This window comes from Uranotaenia lowii, chromosome 2 (assembly GCF_029784155.1).
Source record: "Uranotaenia lowii strain MFRU-FL chromosome 2, ASM2978415v1, whole genome shotgun sequence".
NCBI classification, from domain to species: Eukaryota; Metazoa; Arthropoda; class Insecta; order Diptera; family Culicidae; genus Uranotaenia; species Uranotaenia lowii.
The window spans coordinates 197,148,387-197,166,300 of record NC_073692.1 but is presented as its reverse complement, the minus strand read 5'-3'; the positions used below and the strand labels follow the sequence as shown (position 1 = coordinate 197,166,300).

Sequence of the window (17,914 nt, the reverse complement as noted above, 5' to 3'; positions counted from 1 at the left end):
CATCAGATGTTAGGAGAAGACAAAGGCACACCAAGTAAAAATGTAAGCGTTATTACGGTCATAACAACTTCGTTTGAGCCCCAGACAACCATTTGGTGGGTATTTCGAATTTACAACACAAATATTCGTGTAAACATATCGTATATGATGCAACAAAACCAGTATATACGTATCATTTTGGAGGCCATATAGGTACATTAGCACACATATTCTTGATTTCGATTGTATTGTCGTAAAAAAGTCATGCAATGTATTCAAATATGATAAAGAATATGCATGGGCCGCACGTTGTAGGTGCAGATATACGAAAATAAGTTTATATAACATTCTATACGATTTAATCTGTAAAATAAAATACGACCTCTGGTTGTTAGGGGCTATTTCATTAAACTTCATAAAAAACTAAAGTTGTAGAATGCGCATCACCTAAACTTGGACCTGAAAGCTTGATTCTGGATGTTTGGCTATGTTCTAGAAACGGCATCATGACTAGTTTTTTAATCTATAATATAAAATTCTCTTGTAACGGTGTTTGTAGTACTACTCCTCCGGAATGACCAAGACGATTCAAATGAAATTATTTTTAGAATATTCTGTAGATATGCGAATCGGTTTATATCGAATAAAAATAACAAAAAGTCGCATCCATTGTCCGTAATTTTTAAATTTGTAGTTTTATAAATCAAATTAAAGTCATGGCTTCCATTTTTCGATTTTTTTTCCTTTGGGCGGTTTGTTTTTCGTTTCCAAGGTCGAGGCGTCGCGAGCAAACGTCGCAAGAGAATAGTAACCATGGCATAGCATACTGATATGTAGGAACATTTGGGCGCGTATTTCTCAACCAAGCATATTCTCAATGCATGTGCTGGCGCTATGAAGCCTAGATGTGATTTTTTTCTTCCTGATTCCTAGATCATTTGTACAGCACATTGTAATGAATGACGCCTAGATGTGACTTGGATTGACATTTTGCCAATCGAATCAAAACCGTTTAAACGATTTTTAAATTTAAAACTATTTTGACAGACACACGGCAGACATCCCTTTAAATTGATCATATGGGATTGATGTATTAAAGGCCGAATGCAGAGAACTTTTTGATTTTTTGCAAGCAGTTATCAATAAAATAAACCACCTTTTCATAACAAAAAGTGAGGATATGCATTCTCCGGAAGAAATTTCAGTTGAGAAGGTACACTAGAACAAGTGCAAACGTTCAACATTTTCATAAAATGTATAAATTATTTCTTCATCTATATATTGTTAGGCCCACACAAACAATCTGACTAAATAATTTCAATTTTTTTAAAGTAATTCACCGAAAAACACTGTATTGTGTTTTTGTTTTACATATTTTGGCTTCATAGAAGAGACTTTTGATCCGCGTTTTTGTTTAAATGTTTTTTTTCGTGATTGATGTTCCAGTGGAAGCAGAATTTGTTTGATAAATTTTAATCTGACCTGAATGTGTTGAAATTAATATAAACTTCTGTCATTTCACACGAGGGAACAAGTTCAAATGGGCCTTTTAGCCAATAATAATCCATCTTTAAAAAATTTCCTCTCCAAAATGATTCAGCATTATGTGAGAAAGGTCAGAAAGGGGTATCCCGTGTGTTGAATCTGAAGTGGATATTCAAAATTATTAAATGTCTATGTGAATGATGGTCTTTTGCTTAAAACAGTATTCAGTAAAAGTGGAGCATCAAACATCAACAAATACTGCAGAAAAACTACAGATATATCAATAAAATTTGATAAATCATCCAGGAACATGTATTAAACTAATTTCAAACCCTTTACACTATGTTACGCATCTATGAATAAGTTCAGAAAAAGTATTGTGTTTTCACTTGCCTCAATAAACAGGACAAATGTTAACTTATAAACATCTTTTTGCCAACATTTTACATTCAACAAGAGTTTGTTTAGAACTGATTTAGTTTTGCAACAAACTAAAATTGATTTGTTTTAAATAAAGATTCACATATTTTTCTTAATTGATAAAAGTTAAACTATGGTAATAGGAACAGAAGAAACTTCGAAAACTGTTACCCTTCTCGGCACAAAAATCATCATTTTAAGGTTTTGTGTGAGGTTTACATGGAAATTTTTGGAAAATATTCATACCACCGTCGAAGCATAAATAGAATTTTTTTATCCATTCAATTTTCGAAAATCTGCTTTTCAATCAATGATAATGAACATATCAGGTCAGTAAGTTTAAATTTTGAAAAGTTTTAAAATGGAAAAATAGAGAAAGTAGTTGTGATTCAGTTGAAAAACAAAATTTCTTCTTTGAAAACCATTCTTTTCCTTGGTTCATTGGGTAGCAGCTTTTTCTTCAAGGGAGTTTAACTACCAAGGTCATTCTTTCTTAATTCAACATCTTATCCATTTGAATTTAGTTTGCACTTTATGCTCAAAGAAACAAAAATATAGTAATTTTCAGTATCAAAAGTCGTCAGATTTCATATTATGACAAGTGCTGTTTGGTATCACTTGAAGTTGTTATATGTCATGTCAACAATTTTGGTACATGGCGCAAAAAAAATTATTAACATGATTCTAACATAGTAAGGTATTTGGGTACGAGATGTATTTCTATGATTGTTACAAATTTTTCTGCATTGCAGTGTGGAGAAAGGATGGACAAAGGGAGTTCCATATAAATTGCGTTGTTTAGCTTGCTCACTTATTAACCAATCAGGGCTTCCATACAAGTTTGTTGGCATTAATCGAGAACTTATCAAGCATAAGGAAGAAAGGTTGTTTGCGTACGAATAATTTAAGACTCCCTTATTTCTGGGTGGAGTCGAAAAGAAGGAGGCGAATCTTTGTTCATATTGTGTTTGGCACAATTTGAAAACTTACCAGACAAATAAAGTGAAATGTTACGCCATTTGGATACTAAAAATGATTTTATAATAGTTCGTGAGCACTTCTTGCATTGTAAAAGGGAAAGGGCTGGAAGTACAAAGCATTAAAACATACATTTTGACATCATTATAAACTCTATGAAGTTTATAAAAACAATGTGAAAAATTCAGATATTGAAAAACAAATTCAGTGTTCAATTTAAAGAAAATATTATTAAAGCATCTTTGTACTGAAATTCTAAACTCCAGTTGCAGCTCTCTTTTAAAAGCGTTTGCTTTATGTTGAAATTTGGTTTGAATGCTGCCTAGGAAATAAACCTAAATTTCAAATATTTTCCCAAATTTAATACAGTTTTGGAAGGTGTAGCAAAGCACACCGGGTCAGCTAGTCTTCGATAAAATCATGATGCTTCTGAACACCGAAGCTTTTATAAAACATGAAATATTACCATAAAATAAATGCGCCTTTGTCAAGCCTTTGGAATAGAGAAATTGTAATGAAATTTTTTTTACTATGAGAAAAAATAAAATCAAAAATATTTCGAGGTAATGATGTCATATACGACATAAAAACATCGCAGACATGATATAATTGATTGAAAAAAGGCCTGAAAATATTTTCAAAAACTTGACAATGGGAACCAAGACCATGCGAACGGGAGAGATTTTAGGGATTGAACTCCTTTTCCCACATGGAGATTTTATTGCAAGAAAAATTTTCAGTTCAAGAAATGAATCCACCTTAGTAACGGAATATAACTCGATTCCAAAGGTATTCAAAACTGAGTGTTAACAAACATGTCAGAAAATTGGCACGCCTCCGGCGGAATTTAGTCCTTTGTCACTCTAAACCTAAGTATTTTATTCACAACACTATAAGGCATTCACGATTTGAATCTAATTTTTAATTTTATATTTTGATTTGCAATTTAAAAAACTTTTGTATTGATACTCAAATCTAGACAAATAAATAAATTCATTCATCAAATACTTATTTAACACTTCAACTTCAACTTCAACTTCAAGTTGGTAGCCACGTGACAGGTGTTCAAATTTTCACGGTAGTCCACAGAATAAGCAAACTAAAATTCTAAAGAAAACTTTCTATTACTTTATAGCTAAAAACTTTGATAATAAAAAATTGGGTTTTGTCAATACAAATTTTGATGCTGATATGAATTTACTTTGTGTTTCTTGTTCTTCTAAATGCTCAACTCCACATTCAAAAGGATTTCGAAAAAATTACACAAGGCCACAAAATTCTCTTTTTTCCAAGGAGCAGACAATTTAAGAACTATTTTTGATAAATTTGGGTGCCCTGAATCCAAATGTGCAAGTTTTTTAAATCACTTTTGTAAGTATTTCAAAAACATATGAGAAATCTCTGCACTTTGTTATCACTTAATTGTAAAAAATATCTTAAAAAAATTAGGGTTTCAAATCAATTTTCAACTTTCCCAAAATTCGCAAATTATTTTGACTTCTGAAAAAAAAGTTTATAGAAATGTTCTTTGTCAACCTTTTCCCATTCTCAAAAATACGGAAATTTTACCGAATTTTAAAACTATGAAACTTATTTGAATTTAAAATGATTTTTAAAGCAAAAATCAATTTTGAGAATCTAAAAAATGGTTAAATCAAATAAATCCTTTTCTCACATTCTTTTGTCATGACAGAAATACTTTTAATGGTATGATTCGTAATTGTTTAAAACGGTTGAATTTAACTTTTACAGATCATATTTTTTTGAAATATGCATATTTTTAGCCAAAATATTATTCCTTGAGTGGATAAAGCATAAAACATATACAAATCCAGAATCAGATTTTTTTTTCTTTCATGTAAGTTTGTTAGTTCTTCAAGTATTATTGAATGATTTCACTCAAAACTCCATACCACCAAAACTAGTGATAATAAACAAAATCTTACAGAAGATTATTAGCATGATTTTTTTTCAATTTGGCTTAATTATAATAGTTTTAAACAGTAAAAACATGAATTTTACCATGTTTTACTGGTTAATCTAATATAATTGAGTCGAATTGAAAAATTTTATGCTAATATAAGTTTTTACATAAATTTTGACTGATTTGAAATAAAAATCAAAAATAAAAAAGTGACAAAAAAACCGTTCGATTTTGGCAACATTCGATTTTGGAAACATAAAATTTACGGGCGTGTTGCCAAAAACGAACGAACGTCTGTATATCTTCCGTAATTGTTAAAAACTGTAGTGTTTTACTTCAACAGATTAATTTTGTTAAATAAGAATGTTTTAGCCAAAATATTATTCCTTGAGTGGATAATGCATAATAAACAAATCCAGAATCGTTTTTTTTCTTAAATGTAAGTTTGTTAGTTCTTCAAATATCAATGAATGATTTCACTCAAAACTTTATATCACCAAAACTAGAGGTGATAGACAAAATCAAACAGTAGATTCGAGTTCAGAACGTCAAAATCTTTCAAAAATATCAGAAAAAATACGCACTTGATACACTTTTTCCTTGAGTTATCATATAAATTTTATAAATAATTTTTAAAAATGGTAAGACGTTTTCATTAAAATATTTTCCTCCAAATATGTAAAAAGTCTTTAATTTTTATCTTAATATTTTGTTGTAACTTTTGTTTTTGTTGAATTTACCGAATTTTAAAGAAATTTTTAAATTTTTAAATTTATTTACCAAATTTTAAAGTCAATCTATTTAATTTTTTTGGGATTTTTTTTAATAACTTGGCGATGTTTTTCAATTCAGAAGTTTTGTATGTGATTAAGTTATTAATAAGAAAATCTTCAAGATTTCGTAGATGATGGAAAGAATTACAGAAAAATGAGCTATCAAAGAACGAAAGAACATTAGCCGTAAATATCATGAATTTTTTGAAAAAGATACAACGGCTCACCGGCAGGACTCGAACCTGCAATCTCCGCTTCAGTACAACAGCGCGTTAGCCAATTTCACCACGGTGAACGTGATAAAACCGGCGAACCCGAGCAATCGAGCTCTGCCGATCAGCTGCTGGGCTGGACCTTCTATCGAAAACACCACAGCTCGGTTGCTCGGGTTCGCCGGTTTTACCACGTTCACCGTGGTGAAATTGGCTAACGCGCCGTTGTGCTGAAGCAGAGATTGCAGGTTCGAGTCCTGCCGGTGAGCCGTTGTATCTTTTTCGAAAAATTCATGATATTTACGGCTATAGAGCCATAGAAATAGCTAAAATTTGATGTTTTTTCACAAGCCAATCAATTGCACCCGTAGAATAAGTTCCTCTTATCTGAATTGTTAATAATTAGTACAGTAAATGAGGAAAGACTTTTCAAATGAAATAAATAAGGGATTGGTTGTGAGTGTCCGGTGGGATGAGAGTTGAAGTCAAATTTCGTTGTCTGGCGCCATCTTGAAATCCAGAAGAAGCCAGCTTCCGTATAAATTTAATATGTTCCAAGGACTTAAAATCGCATGAAGCTATCAAAATATGGGGTTTGGGTGAAAGGGCAAACTAGAAGAAGTCGAGTTTCACTATCTGGCGCTATCTAAAAATCCAAGATGGCTGCTTTTTCTTAACTTTATGATGCTGTTAATAATTGCATGAAATTCACACAATAATATTATTGGGTGATATGGCTTAACTAGAAAACGTCGTATTTTGCTTTCTGAAGCCATAAAATCCAAGATGGTGGCTCCCGATTAACTCTAAAATACTGTGAACGACCAAAAATCACATGAAACCCTCACAATATGGATATTGGCGAAAGGGCTAAACGAGTAGAATTCAAATTTCACCACCCAAGATGGTGACTTCTATTGATCTTTAAAATGCTGTAAATGGTCGAAAGTCTCATTTAAATTTCATGTGATCAGTGATTTAAAGCACTTTCCAGCTTAATGGAAGCCGCCATCTTCGATTTCAAGTTGACGTCAGATAGCTAAATTTTACATCTTCTAGTTTACCCCTTCAACTGATACCCATATTATGGGGGTTTCAAGCGTTTTTCAATAAATTACAGATAGATAGCGTCAGAATATAAAATTCGACTTCTTGTTGTATTTAGGCTTTTCACCCAATTCTCGCATTGTGGGGCTTTCTTTGATTTTCAGTGATTTACAGCATTTTAAGCTTAAGCGGATGCCGCCAATTTGACTTCTTCTTGTTTTTCCCTTTCTCCCAATATTATGGGGCTTTCAAGCTATTATCAGTAAATTTACTGGTTTGAAAAGAAAAGATTTCAAGATGGTGTCAGATGGCGAAATTTGACTTGTACTCCAATATCATGCGGCAAGCATGGAAAGTGGATGTGTTAAATGCTGTTCTCTAAAATTTAAAATTTTATTAAAAAATAAAGGGAAAGATGTTTTTAAAAAAAAAAAAAAAAATTAAATGTCAAAAACCAATTTACCCATCTTGATAGTTTTTTTTATTAAATTTTAAACACAAATCAATCAAGTTGGTAGAACTTATCGCAGAACAAATATTTTGTACCGTGACAGCGGGTAATTCCGTGCAGCACATAATTCCGTGCATTTTCCAGAAAAAATGTTTTTTTTCTATGCAAAAAATTATTTATATCTAACATAATTTTATGCTATCGTGTAGACATTGAACTTACGCACAATGCTGTCAAATACCTACAGCATTTTATGCTTTACACAGCCCAAGAAAAAATAAAAACGCCAGCACTCTTCGGTTGAAACGTCACTTTCTGGTGTTGCAAAGCGTTAATGCAAAGTTGAGTCCGCAATAATTTAACGATTTTGGTGTGAAAAAAGAGTTTTTCGTGGAAAACCGTTTTCCTGGAGGTAAATATACGTTGCTTTAAGCATTATTGATAATTGTAAGCCCAATTTTTCCTTCGCTGGTTTATTTATTTCTAGTTTTCCCGTGAGCGGAATTAGGAGCTCCAAAGCAGGCGTTGTTTATATTTGCGGAAGGAGGATGTCTGATAAAAACAGCACGAACTGTAAGAAAACTGAAAACTCCCAACAAAACAACGTGCTCATATTATAGGCAATTTTTACTTCACCTTAAAGAACACATTTTTTTTATGTTAATGGAAGGGAGGGACCATTTAAATGGCCCACCTCCTTGCGTAAAATAATGTATTGAATCCTTATGTCGGTTTATTATAGCTTGAAAGTCATCGCATTTATTTAATCAACACAAACTGTAGATAGGGTGAGTGCTCCTACTTTGGACCTAGAGCCTACTTTAGTCCTAAAATGCCGAAAATTGTAAATAATTCATTTTGCTGGCACAAAACAAAGATATTCCTATGCACACAACGAACTCTTATTCTTTCTTAATCCTACCATACCGTTTTTTGCCATTAAAAGTCTTCCTGATAAAATTTTCAACGTTTTTGAAAATGTACCTCCTCATCAGTGGTAAATCAGACAGCTCAATTAGTAAGGCGCGTATTGAGAAATAAGAGTGTTTAAGGATAAATCACGATTTTTCACTGTTCAAGCCAAAGTTTAAAGAAAAATTACTTTAACTGTGAAGAACATGAACGATACTACCTATTTTCCAAAAATTCATGAAAATCAATGGAAAACTCGGAAAATTTGCAAAGGGTCCAAATATAGGATATTTTCAACTTTGATGTTCCATGTTTAGACCTGACATCACCAAATCTTTGTATCAAAACCAACAAATCAACAAACGTGGGAATTTTCAATTTTGGTATAATTCAGAACCAAAAGTGAATATTTCTTACATTTTTGCCAGCTTTACGCAAATAAACTACAAGTAAGTAAACACAATCAAGTTTCAGCTCATGTTCTGTTGATAGAGCTGACGGGAAATGAAAGTATTTGTGATATTCATAACATAAACTTAATTTTTTGTTAAATAAAAAGCTGTAATACTGTTTAATGATAGTAATTGATTGAAGATTACATTTTCAATAAATTACTTTCATTTATTTTCGAAGAATCCAACTTTTATAGGAATTTTAGTTCTAGCTCCAATAAAAGGAACCGGCCAAGTACCAAAATAGGAACAGTAGGTTCAAAGTTGGAAATTTTAATCATCCATATCTATGCGAATCTCTCAATAACGGTGAAACCCATATTGAAAATTTTCGTTGAAACTTGCAGATGAGATTATGACTTATAAATGAAGTTCATGAAGGATATAAATTTCTCGTCCATTTACGAGAAAAACATGATTATTTATAAACCACCGCTTAATGGGTCCAAAGTAGGGCAACTAACCCTAAATAACAAATTTCAAAGCGCACGGAATTAGGTGCAAAAGTGCACGGAATTGAAAACATGCAAGAGAGAGTGCACGGAATTATGTGCACGAAACACATTTTTCAGATGCATTTTCACAAACTTTTTTCGTGTATTCCATCAACTACGATATTTTTTCCTCAAAGTACATAAAAAATCCTAACTAATGGTGGGTTTGTGGCCTTTTGAATCTTTTATTTGAATTTTTTACACAGCCTTGAAAAACAAAAATCGTTTAGGTGCACGGAAATATCCGCAGTCACGGTAGTTCATAATCAAAAACACCTCCGATTGATTCTTGAAGATTTTTTCTTGATGAAGTCGTTGTCTAATTATGATAAATTAAAATCTTAGTGTCACAACGCGCCAAAATAATTTTTTTCTCTGAATTTCGATATTTTAAATATTGTTATATATTATTAAAAGCGGAGATCTTTGTGAATAATATGCTTCAGTGTTTCAGTGGCGGGTTGTTTTGAATAGATTCTCAATAAATTTTACCCGAACTACAATTTTTCAGGGTTTCTTTTGTTGATTTTGTTCGGTGATTTTTTATTTTCAAAATTCGCTAGTGTTACGTTTTCGTCTTCTTTTATTCGATCATCCTCAGAAACTGAATGTTCAACAATTGTATGACATATAGTTTTTGAAACTAGGAATATTTTATCAAGTTTTTTTTTGCCCGGACGAGGTAGAGAATGTCCAGGAAAAATTGATGCAGATTTTACAGAATGCATTAGGGGCTTATCTATCATTACGTAAGTTTCACATTTGCTAACGATCTCTTATAAGAGATGTAGTTGGGGTTTCCAAAAATCTTACGTAAGAAGCAATACATTTAATATTTATCGAACAGATCATCACAGTCATACAAAACCGTATTTCTAAGACTTTTTTTTACTACCAATTTAACTAACTACCCAAGCAACCAAAAGTCTCATAAAACAGGTACGAAAACGCTTACTCAGCGCCATCATCGATATGAAGTACGCTCTATGCAGCTTAAAATTTAAGTTCTTATTGATGCATTCAAGTTCCAAAACAAGTCGTTATGATCTCAGCTTCCAGCGGCCTTTTAACTCAGCTTCCAAAAAATCGTAAAATGAGCAAAAAATCTCTCTCTACCTCAACTGCACCGTTGGCATCGGTTCATATCAACTTCTCTTGATTATTAATTATGTTCTGTACATGGAACCGCCATGGTGTCACGCGCTGGATTCGAAACTCAACAAATTGCTCAATTGCTTCTTTCCTACATTTCCTACATATATAGGCATCAGGACGGACACTCAATTACCAAATTACTTATTGAATAATAAACCTGCCTGGCTTGGGGATCGAACCCCGACCTTCATGATGAGAATCGAACACGCTACCACTAGACCGAAGTGGTGATTTGATTTTGAAAGCACCTCAATGCACTTTTTGTGACTTACCAAATCCCGTTGTAAAATTGTTACTTCCGGATTGTGGTAACAATAAAGCTCAATTTCCAAACTCGTAACGTTCCCTTTATTCGTACGAAACTCTACCGGGACACGTTTTAAATTCCTACGATATGAATTACAATTATAATAGGGAAATTCTAACTTATAATTCGTTTGCTTACGTTTAGTGAGCTTCTACCGTATTCTTCTGCCTCGATTCCAGCTCTTCGCTTCCGCTAGTCCCTACACCTTAAGTAGACTTTGGTTAGAGATATAACTAAACTTTCTCTATGAATTTCTCACCTTTGTTCGTGTTTGGTTCAATCTGGGGATCCGGAATCAAAATCGCTTTGCTTCGTGGTATTGTAACCTAAATTAAACGGTTGCACATTAGGAACCATCACTTTTCATGTCTAAGTACAAGCATACCTGGGTTCAATTTTCCTGCGCAGTTTCACTTCGCACCCTTCCGTACTATAAGTACTCGCTAATGCCTGGATTAAAATAGTTTAGGAGTTAGAATCTACGTTACGCTAATCAAATTTCATTACAGGCCTACCTTAGCATGTAAATTTAGGATAAGTATTTGACTTCTACAAAACCACTGTGCACTAATTAGCTTTAGTTTCTTCGGATCACCAAACGATACTACTGGCATTGAAATTCCACAATCTTTGTTTTGTTTACAATCTATCTCGCTTTTATTTTCCCGCCTAGACTCCTGAACTCACTTCTCACCTACATTCTAACTCATCTTCGAATTCTACAGTTGTCACTTCAGCGCGAGTGCGTTCAATGGCACATTCGGTTTCGAAGGTCAGTTCAGTGACACTCCCCCCTAGTTTGCTGACTCCGCCTCTGAGTCAGCAAACTCCTCCTTAGCTCTCACGTCTATCACTGCAACCTTTACAGCCGGTCTCTCGTAGACACCTTTCGCCGTCTTTATTGTTACGGTACGCACCTGCCCGTCTCGGTTTACCGTTCCGATAACTCGTCCCTTGGGCCAGCAATTCCTTGGTAGCTCGGAGTCGACGATGACCACGATATCACCCTCTTTGATCGGTGGTACGTTCTGATGCCACTTGGAACGCCTGGTGATCTCCGGCAGGTACTCCCGCAGCCATCTTTTCCAGAAGTGGTTCGCGATCTGCTGCGATAGATGCCAACCTCGACTCAAAGCGATGGAGTTGACTTCCAGTTCGGTCCATGGTTTGAATCCGTCGGAACTGCCCAGCAACCAATGGTTCGGTGTGAGCGCTGGTGCGGCCTCGTCTTCGATGGGTACATGGCTAAGCGGCCGGGCGTTGATGATGCCTTCAATCTCGACAAGAGCACTCCTCAGTTCTTCCTCCTTCGGGCGATGGGGTAGCTGCAGTTCCACTAAGGTGCGCTTGACGGACTGCACGAGTCGTTCCCAGCTCCCCCCCATATGGGGAGCTGCCGGTGGATTAAAACACCAAGTGGTTGTCGCCGAAACAAACTCCTGAGCTATCTTTTGCTGGTCGACGTCCTGCAGGGCTTGCTTCAACTCTCGATCGGCTCCGATAAAGTTAGTCCCCCTGTCGCTGTAGAAAACGGAAGGTGTTCCTCGTCGCACAATGAAGTTGCGGATCACCATTATGCACGAGCTTGTTGTTAAAGAGCTAGCTAAATCAAGGTAGACCCCGCGAATAGTGAGACAAGTCAATAGAACCCCCCACCTTTTTTCAACCCTTCTCCCTATAGCCACTTCCATCGGTCCAAAATAATCGATGCCGGTGTGTGTAAACGGTCGAACGAAAGCTGCTAGTCGACACTTTGGTAGGTCAGCCATTGCTGGAGGACGCGGACGAGCTTCCCGCAGCTTGCAGCGTTGACAGTTGGACCTGACCTTGGCGTATACTCTGCGTAGACAACTGATGCAGTATTTCTGGCGAACTTCGTTGATGACTGACTCGTGGTTTTGATGATGGAACTTCTGGTGGTAGCTTTCAACGATGAGATTCGTTATCGGATGGTCGCGCGGAAGGATGATAGGGTTGGCGATTTCCACTGCAAGGAACTTGCACGCTCCAGTTCTCCCGTGCATGCGCAGCAATCCTCTTTCATCGATAAACGGGTTGAGCTTGTACAGCTGACTTTGCTTGGGAATCGTTGCGTTGCGGTCGTCGCGTCGGAGAATGTTGAGCTCGGTTCGGAAGACGTCTTGCTGTGCTGTGCGGAGAAGGTATTCTTCAGCTTGGTGTATCTCCTCGCTCGAAAGGATTTCGATGGTGCGGGTGAATTTCTTTGGTCGAAGCTGGCGTAGATATCGGAAAACGTAGGCGGTTGTGTTGACCAATCGTCTCCAGGTCGAGAAGTCTTTAACTGGGATGATCTCGCTTTCCGTTGGGAAGTGCGCGTTGACGCACGCTCGCATCTCTTCCACCGGTTCCGTCAGTTTTTCTGGGGTATCTGGCCATTCTTTTTCTGCTTGCCACAGGAATTCTGGTGCTTTGAACCATCTGCTGTCGTTCGTCAGAGAGGGTTGACACTGCCACTTCGTGCCTTCGTCCGCTACGTTCCACTTCGTTGGGACCCACTTCCAGCTAGATACGCTCGTGAGATCTAGGATTTCGCTGACTCTCGCGGCGACGAATGCGTTGTATTTGCGGTGGTCGGCACGTATCCAGGCGATAACGTTGCGGGAGTCTGACCAAAAAACTCGACGGGCAACCTTGATCGATAGTCCCTGCATCACAAACGCAGCTAATCTGGCTCCAATTACTGCCGCCTGAAGTTCGAGCCTCGGAATCGAGAGATACTTGAGTGGTGCTACACGACTCTTAGCGGTGACGAGACTGCATTCGATGTTTTCGCCTTCCACGAATCGGAGATAGACAGCTGCTGCCGTGCCATTTTCGCTCGCGTCGACAAAGGTGTGCATCTGGATCTCAGTGTGATGACCAAGCGATGAAGACATCCTGTAGCACCGTGGGATACTGACGTTCTCAACGTCCGGAAGAAGATGCAGCCATTTTCGCCACTTTTCGAAGCACTTATCGTCGATGTTTTCGTCCCAGCCTACTCGGGTCCGCCAGATCTCCTGTAGCAGTACCTTGAGAAACATTAGGAAGTGCGCGATGAGACCTAGAGGATCGTAGATAGTCATCAGGGTGCGGAGTACCTCACGTTTCGTAAGGCAACGATTGCCTTCCAGCAGCTCACGTCCTAGCCGATCCCAGTTGATTTTGTAAGTGAAACAGTCGGTCTTAGTACACCACCACATCCCCAATACCTTCTCGGTCGCTAGGCTGGATGACAGGTCGAGGCTTTTCTCTGCACAGGAATCTCCACGAAGCGCTGATAGTATGCCAACGGAGTTGGACATCCAATTGCGGATTTCAAACCCGCCTCGATTGTTGATGTCCCAAACAGTCTTCGCCAACTCAATCGCCTCCTCTTCGGTCTCTGTGCTACACAACATGTCGTCGACATACGTACACTGCACTATGGCCGCAGAGGCTGCTGGGAATTGCTCGTTGAAACGTTCCGCGTTCATGTTCTTCACGTACTGTGCACTTGATGGAGAACAGCACGCCCCGAACGTCATCACCTGCATAACGTAAACACTGGGTTCACCTAGCTCTCTCTCATCTCGCCACAGAAATCGCTGGCTATGCTGGTCTTCGTCTCTAATTCCAACCTGGTGGAACATCTCCCTGATGTCGCCACAAATACCGAATCGATGTTCGCGAAATTTGAAAAGCACGGAAACAAGCGGAGTGGTCAGATCCGGTCCCGTGAGTAGTAAAGAGTTCAGCGAAACTTCATGCGTTGTTGCTGCGGCGTCCCAGACGAGTCGAACTTTTCCTGGCTTATTGGGGTTGATGACCGGAAAGACTGGTAAGTACCAGACACGCTCGTGGTTTTCCTCCAGTTCCTCCTTCGTAAGCTTCCGAACATAGCCCTTGGTGACGTAATCAGCCAGTTTCTGTTGCAGTACTCCCCTCAGCTCCGGGTCTTTCGCCATGCGTCGCTCGAGATTCAAGAACCGCTTCAGCGCCATCGGTTTGCTGTCTGGCAGGTGCGTGATGTTGTATCGCCAGAGCAGGCCGGTTGTATATCTCTCGCCTTCGAATTTGGTTAGCTCACGTAACAGCTTGAGGGCCCTCTCATCGTCGGCGGAGCGCATCGTCTTAGTGGGTGCTGTTATTCCTAGACTTTCAAGAGAGAAGAAGTCCTTCACCGCGCGATCCAGCTTCCCGTCAGCATCATCTTGCATCTGGTAGTCACAGGCGTAAACGTGGTACGTATAGTGCACCATACTATGCGACTCTCCCGTCGGCACTCCTCCGTAGATCGTCCATCCCAGGTTGGTCTTAACTGCAATCGGTTGTCCGGATTCGCCCTCTCGGCTCTTCCTGACCAACGTCGCGTTAGCGTGTTGCACTCCGATTAGCAGACGAGGTCGGACATCGGTGTACGAATCTACGGGAATTCCTCGTAGATAGGGGTTATCTCTCTGAAGCTGCGTCACGTCGAGCGTTTGAGACGGAAGTTGCAGCTCCTCCACTGTCCTTACATCCTCCAGGTGATACCGCTTTCCTTTAAGTCCGGACACATCTAAACTGACGATTTGACTGTTGTCCTCTGTTCGATATGTGCCTCCAGTCCACTTGAGGCCCAAGGGACGAAGTTCTCCTTTTAGGTTCAGCTCATCTGCTAGGTCTTGGTCCATAAGCGTTAGCGAGGATCCGTCATCCAAGAAGGCGTAGCATTGAATCACAATCCCGTTTCCATGCACCACGACTGGAACATAGCGAAACAGGACAGCGCTGGACCCGGACAGGTGAGTGTTACAGGACCGCTCTTCCCGTTGCGCGTTGTCTCCAGTCTGGATGGGCGTAGACTCTGAGTTTGGCTGCATGGGCGCGGACTCTGGGTTTAGCTGCTTGTGCAGCAATGGGTGATGTTTGCATGTGCATCCGTTGACTCCGCAGTTCCTGGACACACATCCTCCTCTGTGGCGCTTCAAGCATTTCCGGCACAGCTTGGCTTCGCGTGTGATTGCCCACCGTCCATCGTATGACAACTCCCGAAAGCCTTGGCAGTTCGCGAGAGATGCACAAGATCCCCTGCAGACAATGCACGCTGTGGGGTAGGCTCTTCTGGCACCGGCTGATGATGTACTACCTCCTGGCAAATGAGCGTGGTACTCCCCCTGGTGCTCAACGTGAGCATTCACGTATGCCTTAGTTCTCCTGCGTGGCTCCTGGTTGTGAGACGATGCTTTGGTCTGACGCGGCTTCGAAACCAGACAGGCGTCTTCGCCTATTTCGTAAATCCATTTGCCGAATGTCTTCAGGTTAACCTTCTGAATACTTCTGGAGTGTTTCGCCCACTGTAGTTGCATTGGTCCCGGAAGCTTGGAAACCAGTGAGTTCAGCAACGAAGCATCCTGCTTGAGCTCCTTCCGACCACAGGCGTCGATCGTCACCGTCAGGTTCTGGACGTCCAGCGCGAAATCGACCATCGCGTTCATCGACTCAGGGCCGACCGGTGGAATGGCAAGAACCTTGTCTTTCAGGGATTCGATGATAAACCTCGGCTGTCCAAACTTCAACTTGAGCGCATCCATCGCCCTGTTCACTGTCTTCGGATGGAGAAGAAAACTTCGAACGGCAGCAAACGCATCTCCCTTCAGGCAGTTCCTCAGCCGAATCATGTTTTCGTCGTCTGTGTAGCCGCACATCCGGGTCGTGCTCTCAAAAGTGGAGAAAAACATCGGCCATTCCTCGGGATTCCCTGAGAACGCAGGCAAGTCCTTAGCGACAACGTGGCGAGCGGCGAGCTGATTGCGCGTCAGGTTACAAGTTAACCGGCTACTGGTTGCGTCTTTTCGCCTGTTTTCGCCTTTCTTTGCTGGCGTAGAACGACCCTTCGGATTGAAGCTAGATTCGTTAGTTCCTCCCTTTTCGTCCTCACTAGAGTCATCGCTGCTGTCTGACACCGTTTCCTCCGCGGAATCATCGCTGGAATCCATTTCTCCACCTTCTTCCTCTTCTTCGTCGTCGGAGCACTCTTCTTCTTCATCCACACTAGGAGATTCCTCTTCTTCTTCTTGGCGCCTTCCACCAGTGGCGCCTAACCAGTTCTGCACCTTAGTATCAGCGTCCACTTCCTCTTCATCGGCGTCTTCTTCATCCTCCAGGTCGACCAACTCCTCCAGAATGCTGAAGTGTTTCTCCATCAGCTTCTTTTTCTCTTCTAGCAGCTTCTGTTCTGCTTCGAGTTTCTGCAATTGCAGCTCCAGGTGCGCTTTCGCCGACCTTCTCGATCCCGCTGACTTAACAGATGCTGCTTTGGGTGGTTTCGTGGTTCCCACGGGTTTCCTCGGCAAAGAATCTTCCATCTCTTTCATCGCTGATGAAGTCTTGTTCTTCTTCCCGTCGCTGGTTTTCTCCGGCCTCGATTTTTCGACCTTCTTCGCTGCAGCGGTGTTCCTGGCAACCTTCGTAGCACCCGTCTTCTTCTTCTTTTGCTTCGCCTGGCACTGTGCACAATTCCACTTTCTCTTCTCCACACTTTGGTTCACTCCCACACAACTAAAATGGTTCCATCCATCACAATCATCGCACTGAACCATCCGGCTGTTATCGACCGACTTACAGGTTCCACAACTGTGACCGACATTAACGACCGTGTTCGCGGAGGAAGTATGGCTAGTATTGTTATTGGCTATAGGGTATTGTTTTTCGGAAGAGGTTTTCTTTTTGGTTTTTGTCGTGCCTGGTTTCGATTTGCCGTTCTCAGTGTTAGGGCCAAGAGCAACGGACTTGAGTTGAGGGGGGGTATCACTTTTCGCCTTAGGGGAACTACTCGCTAAGCTCTTACCTTTTTGGGCAGCAGTGGCTGCGGTGCTGGCTGAATCGGACATTTTCGTAAACGAATTTAAAATGTAAAATTGTTACTTCCGGATTGTGGTAACAATAAAGCTCAATTTCCAAACTCGTAACGTTCCCTTTATTCGTACGAAACTCTACCGGGACACGTTTTAAATTCCTACGATATGAATTACAATTATAATAGGGAAATTCTAACTTATAATTCGTTTGCTTACGTTTAGTGAGCTTCTACCGTATTCTTCTGCCTCGATTCCAGCTCTTCGCTTCCGCTAGTCCTTACACCTTAAGTAGACTTTGGTTAGAGATATAACTAAACTTTCTCTATGAATTTCTCACCTTTGTTCGTGTTTGGTTCAATCTGGGGATCCGGAATCAAAATCGCTTTGCTTCGTGGTATTGTAACCTAAATTAAACGGTTGCACATTAGGAACCATCACTTTTCATGTCTAAGTACAAGCATACCTGGGTTCAATTTTCCTGCGCAGTTTCACTTCGCACCCTTC

At 39.6% G+C, this 17,914-nt stretch overlaps 1 protein-coding gene across 1 annotated transcript; it reads right to left on the bottom strand.

Moving 5' to 3' along the window:
- Positions 1-11,383: 11,383 nt before the first annotated feature.
- Positions 11,384-17,443, bottom strand: LOC129742240 (uncharacterized). Its single transcript, XM_055734114.1, has one exon. The coding sequence runs from the start codon at positions 17,441-17,443 to the stop codon at positions 11,384-11,386; it is 6,060 nt and encodes a 2,019-aa protein (XP_055590089.1).
- Positions 17,444-17,914: the final 471 nt, after the last annotated feature.